Source organism: Gracilinanus agilis, chromosome 6 (genome assembly GCF_016433145.1).
Source record: "Gracilinanus agilis isolate LMUSP501 chromosome 6, AgileGrace, whole genome shotgun sequence".
Lineage (NCBI taxonomy): Eukaryota > Metazoa > Chordata > Mammalia > Didelphimorphia > Didelphidae > Gracilinanus > Gracilinanus agilis.
Window position 1 is genome coordinate 236,547,374 of NC_058135.1, and position 7,587 is coordinate 236,554,960.

Sequence of the window (7,587 nt, forward strand, 5' to 3'; positions counted from 1 at the left end):
CTTCTTTTTCTCAGTTGATGCCCAATAAATTCTGCTCCAGCCTCTTAACTTTAACTTGTGTGTGTCTACCCACCTCGTGTGTGTTTCTTGTAGACAATATATGGTAGGATTTTGGTTTTTAATCCACTTTGCTATCTATTTCCATTTTATGGGTGAGTTCATCCTATTCACATTCAGAGTTATGATTACTACCTGTGTCTTCCTCATCATTTTGATTTCCTCTATTAGACTAGTCCTTTCTTCTTTCACTATTTCCTTCTACACCACCGTTTTGTCCTTATCAGTCCCCCTTTTCCCCACCTTTATTTTACTTTCCTTCCCACCCCTCCCTTCTTATTCCTCTCTTATTTCTCTTTAAGGTTTACTAATTGCTCCCCTCAACCTTTCCCTCCCTTTTAATATACCACACTACATCCCCACCCCCCTTCATTATTCTCTCTCAATTACCCCTTATAGGCTAAGATAGAATTCTATATCCCAATAGATCTGGCTGATCTTCCCTCTTAGAACTTAGATTCCACTGAGAGTAAGGTTTAAGTATTACCTATTGCCACTCTATTCCTCCCCTTATTATAATAGTATTCTTCTTCCCACCCCCCACCATGAGCCTCTTCATGTGGCATACTTTATCCTATTTTTCTTCTTCCTTCAAGTTTCTCTTAGTAGCATCCTCTTTTTTTGTTCCCCCTCTCCCAATTTTTTTACATATCATCTTAACAATTTCATAACATAACCTCTGCCTAGAAATAATACTTCTATCTACTATAATAATGAAAAAAATTTTAAGAGTTATAGATATCATTTTTCCATATAGGAATATAATCAATTTGACCTTACTGAAGCACTTAAAATTTTCCCCCCTCTTCCTTGTTTACCTTTTCATGGTTCTCTTGAATTTTGTATTTAGACATCAAATTTTCCATTTAGTTCTGATCTTTTTTTAGGAATGCTTGGAAATCTTCTGTTTTATTAAATATCCATACTTTCCCCTGAAATTATATAGTCAGTGTTCATGAGTAGGTGATTCTTTGTTGTAGACCCAATTCTCTTGCCTTCCTGAATATCATATTCCAACTCTTGTGATCCTTTAGTGTGGAGGCTGCCAGATCCTGTGTAATCCTGACTGGGGTTCTTTGATATCTGAATTGTCTCTTTCTGGCTGCTTACAATATTTTCTCCTTGGCCTGGAAGCTCTTGAATTTGGCTATTACATTTTGGGGTTTATCTTTTGAGGATTTAATATAGGGGATGATCTATGGAGTCTTTCAACTTCTATTTTGCCCTCTTATTCAAGACTATCAGGGCAGTTTTCTTGGACAATTTCTTGTAATATGATGTCAAGGCTTTTATTTTTTCCCAGGCTTTCAGGTAGAGCAATAATTTTCAAATTGTCTCTCCTCAATCTGTTTTCCAGGTCACTTATCTTTTCAATGAGATATTTCACGTTTCATTTTATTTTGTCATTCTTTTGACTTTGCTTTATTAATTCTTGCTGTCTTCTGAGATCATTAGCTTCTACTTGCTCATTTCTGGTCTTTAAATACTGATTTTCAGCTATTATCTTTTAATTTCTCTTTTCATTTTGGTGTATTCTGCTTTTCATGGCTTCCAGCAGGTCAATTCTGTTCTCCACTTTGTTTCTTACTTCATTTGTTTTCTGTGCTTCTTTTCCAAATGGGCAATTTTGCCTTTTGAGCTGTTATTTTCTTTTTATATTACTTTCATTTCTTTTCCTCACTTTTCTTCCAATTTTTCTATCTTTCTTACTTGTTTCTTGAACTCCTTTTTGAGTTCCTCCAGAGCTTGTGACCAATTTCCATTTTTTTTTAAAGTTTGGATGTGTTTGTTTGTTTGTCATTCTCTGCTGTTGCTTCTGTATTTTGCTTTTTTTTTTTCAAAGAAATTATCCAGGGTCAAGAGCTTTTTTTGTTCCTGCTTATTCCTTTTTGCCACTAGTAGATTGGGATTCCTGAATGTTCATTGCTTTCTTAGATTCTATCTTGCAGGGCTCTGCCTTGGTAGTATCTTCCCTTTCCACTCAGAAGCCTAAATGAAGGCAGGTAAATCTGTGATGGTTTTTGTGTAGCTTGCACTTTAAAGCATTTTGCCCTGAGTCTATCTTTCCAGCCCCTTTTCCCTCAGCTTTTGCTGGTCTCACTTCTGCTCAAGCTCTATGCTCTGCTGCCTATGCTCTGTGCTCCTCATCCTTGGGTCTTAAGTCTTGCTGCCAAGCCCTTGCACTACCCTCCGGGGTAAGTCTTTGGTGCTCTTAGCGGCCCCCAATACTTTAGAGATTGCCCTGGCCCTGGCTCTGACTCTGGCTCAGTAGATGGTATGGGGGAGGAGTGATCAGCTTGGACTTTGATAAGTGCAGTTTCACCTCCTTATAGCACGGAAATCCCCAAACACTGCCTACTTTTAAGGCTGAATCCTCTGGGAAAGCCCTTTTATTAGTCCAATTTTGATTTCTGTCCTTTTGAGATGCTTTGTAATGATAAGTTGGAAGAATATTCAGAAGGTTCCTGCTACTATGTTGCCATGTTAGCTCCACCTCCCTCAGAATATAAGCTTCTTGAAGGCAGAAATTGTTCTTTTTGTTATATATCCCCAGTGTTTATTAGCATAGTGTCTGGAACCAGTAGACACTTAAGTTTGTGGGTCAATTAGTTCTTGCTCACTTTCTCAATATCTGCTACACAGCCAGGAAATGTTTAAAATGACATCCAGATAATCCAGCAGGTTTGTATACAATTCCTTGATTGGATCACAGACATGCACTATCTTTTTTCAATAGATTGAAAATGGTAAGTGGAAAGTGCAATGGATTTAGAGTTAGGAAACTTGGGCTCAGAATAACCCTAAGACTCCACTAACTCCTGCGTTGATATTCAGGTAGAATCATGACATGGTCATTTGTCCTGACACTTTTTCCCTTCAACACTGCCCATCAATTCAGTTCCAAGGAGCCTCTTGCAATTCCTGCAATGGGGTACTCCCTAATCATCTTCTCAGAGCTGGGATGAGCCTTGGAGCAGAGCTGTTGATGGGAAGAGTGAAACAAGCCTCAATATTTAATAACCATCCTGCACCCAGAACTCCAATTTCAGCTATAACCACAAGGCTTCTCTAGTGCATATCTGCTTCTTGTTGAGGGGCTAATAATCAAATAAATAGAACCACTGTTTCAGAGTAAAAAGAAATAAAAGCAGAAAACTGTTTTTATAGTTCAAGTCATAATTCTACATGCTAAAGATTCTTTCTGTAAGCCACACTCCCAGTACCCTTATGATCATTCATGCCAGCTCCATTTATCCACTGTCCCTATACCAGTCTTGCATTGCATCCTCAAGAGTCCCTATTCTATTGTTAACAAGCTTTTCTGCATAGTAGACCTTAGTCCAATGCTCTGGAAATGACTTTGAATGAATTTTGTATTTACTTATATGTGTCCTAGTTGTTTTCCCCCTAAAAGAAATGTAAGCTCATTCAGGGCAAGCATTCTTTGTTTTGACTTTGTTTTCACAGAGACTAGCACACAGTAGGTGCTCAATCAATATTTCTGGAATTCGTCAATTCCCATCTCTTCCAATGACTCACTTTGTCTCCTTGGGCAAGTCCCTCCCTGACTTTGACCTTCAGATTCCTCATATGTAAATGTTGATTGAATTAGATTATCTCCAAATTTAAAAAAAGGAAAGGACCTATTTACATAAAATTTAATTTGCAGTGGCTTTTTTTGTGGGAACAAAGAACTAGAAATTGTGGAGATGTCCATCAGTTAAGAAATGGCTAAACAAGTGGTGATATATAATCATAATGGAATATTATTGTGTTATAAGAAATGATGAACAGGATGATTTCAAAAAAACCATGAAAGGTTTACATGAACTGATGAAAAGTGAGATGAGCATAACCAAAAGAATATTATATACAGTGACAGTACTGTTTGATGAGCAAGTATGAATGACCTAGCTATTCAAAGCAACACAATTATCAAAGATGATCCCAAAGATTCATGATGAAAAATGTCATCCACCCCCTGAGAAAGAAATGATAGAGTCTGAATGTAGACCAAAACATACCATATTTAATTTTTTATTTTTTTTGTTTGAGACTTCTTCCACAAAATGACTATCTAAATATGACTAAAATGTTTGATATTATTATACAAGTAAAAAACATATAAAATCTTTATCAGATTGCTTACCATTTCAGGGATGGAAAAGGAGAGGGAAAGTTGGAGAGAGAGAATTTAGAACTCAAAAAAATTTTTTTAAAGAACATTAAAAATTGTGGACAAAAATAAAATATTTTTAAATGGATTAGATGATTTGCTACTATCATTTTCACCTTGAAAAATCTAAGTGATGAATCTTTCTTATTACACTTCAATAGTTAAGGGGAAACCACATTATATTAGCAAAACTTTGTATGCTGAACTTACCCATATAAATAGGAGTTCCACAAGTTGCCTGAAGCATGGATTCACATCCGCCTTCCTTTTGCACTGCTAAACCAAAATCAGTCACCTAGGAGGAGAAACTCAAAAGTATCAAGGTGCAGGACTGCCATAAAGCTCTCTTTCCAAATGGAAAATTCAGTGGTATCAATGCAGAGCTTAGATAATGGTGAGACAGGGCTGCCTTTAGAAGGCCTTTTAAAAAACTTCTTTATTAAGTTAATAAGAAGCACTGATCACATTATACTTTTGTACTAATTCAATTAAAAATATTTATTAAGCACCTAATAAATGAAATTTACTTAATTCAGAGATGAAAAAGTCCCTGACCTCAAAAAAAGCTTAAGATTTAGTAGAGGAAATAAAACATTTACAGGTTTACCCTGCCTAACATTAATCTCTTTCATGAATATGTGACTAAGTGCTTAAACAACTGTTACGGGGTGATAATTATAACCATACAAACAGTATTATAAATGGGATCCATACGTGTATATACATATACATGTGTTGTTTTGGCCTTCAGATCCTACATGTGTGCATATACACATACATGCATATATGTGCACAAATACACACAGGTGTAGAAAGGAAGGTTGCCTGATATCTGGGTGTAATAGCTAGGGATCCCAATTGGGGAAGGCCAGAAAACCTCTGGGAACTCTTATCCTGGAGCAGAATAGAATAGAGCTAAGCAGAGAGGATAGAGTAGCCCAAGGCAAAGGGGAGACCTAAGGAAGGGTATGAAATTGAAGCCCATTGCTGGAGAGAGAAGGGAACAAGTATTTATTAAATACTCACAAAGTATTTTAAAAGTATTATATTATGTGATCTTAACAACAACTCTTAGAAGCAGGTACTATTATGATTATTTTACATTTGAGAAAACTGAGGCAGATGAGGGTTAAGTGACTTACCTAGTGTTACAATGCTAGTAAATATCTGAGACATTACTTGAACTCAGGTCTTCCTGACTCCAGGCTTTGCTTTCTATACACTGTACAACCTAGCTGCCAGCTCTGGGCTTGGCGACATGGGAGATATGAGCCCAGGGTAAAGGAGATACTTGGGATATGGAGAAACATGGAGACTGGCTTGGGAAGAGGGAAAGAGAGCTCAGGCTGGAACACTGGAGGGCTAAGTGAATAGGGTTGTAGCCCTATGCATTAATCAACCAATAAGTATTTTTTGTGCTTTTTATGTCAGTCACTATGTTTACCTTAGGGGACACTGTTGTGAGGAAGATTACTTAATTATTATTTAGGGGACCGAGCAGGCAGGGCTGGAGAATTCTAAATGGAATGGGGAAGGAAGTTGAGTTTGCACCCAGATTTCTTGATATCCAGAAGGAAGACTGTCATCTACTTGTGGGAGATTTTGGTAGAGACTATTAATAACCTGAGTTGCAGGTTAACTTGGGCTGGGTTAGCTCCCAGAATCTACCCACCTGAAGAAGTATGTCCTGGAAGAGCTGCAACATCGCTGGAGTGTGTTAGGACTCTGCTGTGAGGATACCCACTTCAGTCCTGCTATTCTTTGGGCCCTGTCTTGCTTTAGGTCTCAGTTCAGTGTAGATAAGTCCCTCCCCTGACCCTGTGGTTTGCCCATAGTCTGGAAGTATAGAAACCCCTATTCCCATCTTTTAGACCATAGTTCCCTTAATTAAATTTGTTACAAACTCTCTTGTCATTTGCTAACTGTTTTTCAAAGACCCCTTGTCTAGGTGGGGCAGGGTGACAGTTAGGCCCAACTGTCACTTCTGTCAACAGATATTTCCCTTAACAGTAAACCCAGCTTCCCTACCTTGTTTGGTCCCACCTACTGTCCATTCCTGTCACCTACTCACCCTTCTGAACCCACATATAATATTTAAGTTAACTCCACTGGTTTTCCCCATAAGAACACAAAGACCAAAATGAAACAGCTCCTGAGGGCAAAAAGCTTACATTCTTTTGGAAGAAGACTACATATTCATATATTATTATAAAACACAAAATATTTAAAAGATAAATGCCAGATGATTGTGTAGGTGAAGGATGGCAGGAGATGGGGAGAGGATCATTGCTTCATTTAGAAAGTGGTGTGTGAGCTGATTTTTGACATAAACAAGATAGTCTAAGAGGCAGGAGGTCAGAGTAGGTTTTAGAAATGGAGGTAAAAAAGAGACAGGAACAGAAAGACTGCCTAGTTAGACTCAAGAGTGAAGGAAAGAACAATGCTCAACAAGATGGGAAAAGATATGTTGGGGACAGATGGCGAAGGAGTGGGAATCAGGAGCCATCATAGTTTACTGAATAAGAGAGTGGCATGATGAGACCTGAATTATAGGAAAATCACTTTGGGGGGCAGATAGGTGGCTTAGTGGATAGAGCAGCAGACTTGAAGTTTGGCAGACCTGCTTTCAAATCTAGCCTCAGATACTTCCTAACTGTATTACCCTGGGCAAGTCACTTAACCCTAATTACCTAGCCCTTACCATTCTTCTGCCTTGGAACTAATGCTTAATATTGATTCTAAGACAGATGGTAAAGGTTTTAAAACAAAAGAAAGAAAGAAAATCACTTTGGCAACCATGTAAGGGATAAATTATAGGGTAGGGAGAAACTTGAGGCAAGATGACCACTTAGGAGGTTCTTGAAAAGTCTGAGTGAGAGCTAATAAAGGTCTCAGGTAGGATGGTAGAAAGAAGAGGACAGGTTTGAAAAATGACAAGATATGTCAACTTACTGAATATGTGAGATGAGAGAGAAGAGTTGAAGAGAATCTTGAGGGAAATCTAGGTGACTGAAGGATGAGAATGAAATAGAGGTGGGTTTTGGTAGAAAAGTTTTGGACAAATTGACTTTGAGATGCCTCTGGGACACCTAGTTTTAAATGTCCAATAGTACATCTTGGAAATACAAGATTGGAGTTTAAAAGACTAGGTCTTGCTATAGATGTGGGAATTATCTGTATAGAGATGAAAACTAAACCCACATAGACTGATGAGGAGGAGGAGGAGGAGGAGAAGAAAGAAGAAGAAGGAAGAAGAAGGAAGAAGAAGGAAGAAGGAAGAAGGAAGAAGAAGAAGAAGAAGAAGAAAGAAGAAGAAGAAGAAGAAGAAGAAGAAGAAGAAGAAGAAGAAGAAG

At 37.9% G+C, this 7,587-nt stretch overlaps 1 protein-coding gene across 1 annotated transcript in view; it reads right to left on the minus strand.

Moving 5' to 3' along the window:
• STK33 (serine/threonine kinase 33) overlaps positions 1-7,587 on the minus strand; it is a 217,884-nt gene that overhangs the window by 63,770 nt on the left and 146,527 nt on the right. Inside the window, exon 8 of the mRNA XM_044682102.1 lies at positions 4,445-4,529. Within this exon, the coding sequence (XP_044538037.1) occupies positions 4,445-4,529 (85 nt within the window). The remainder of the gene's footprint in view (positions 1-4,444; positions 4,530-7,587) is intronic.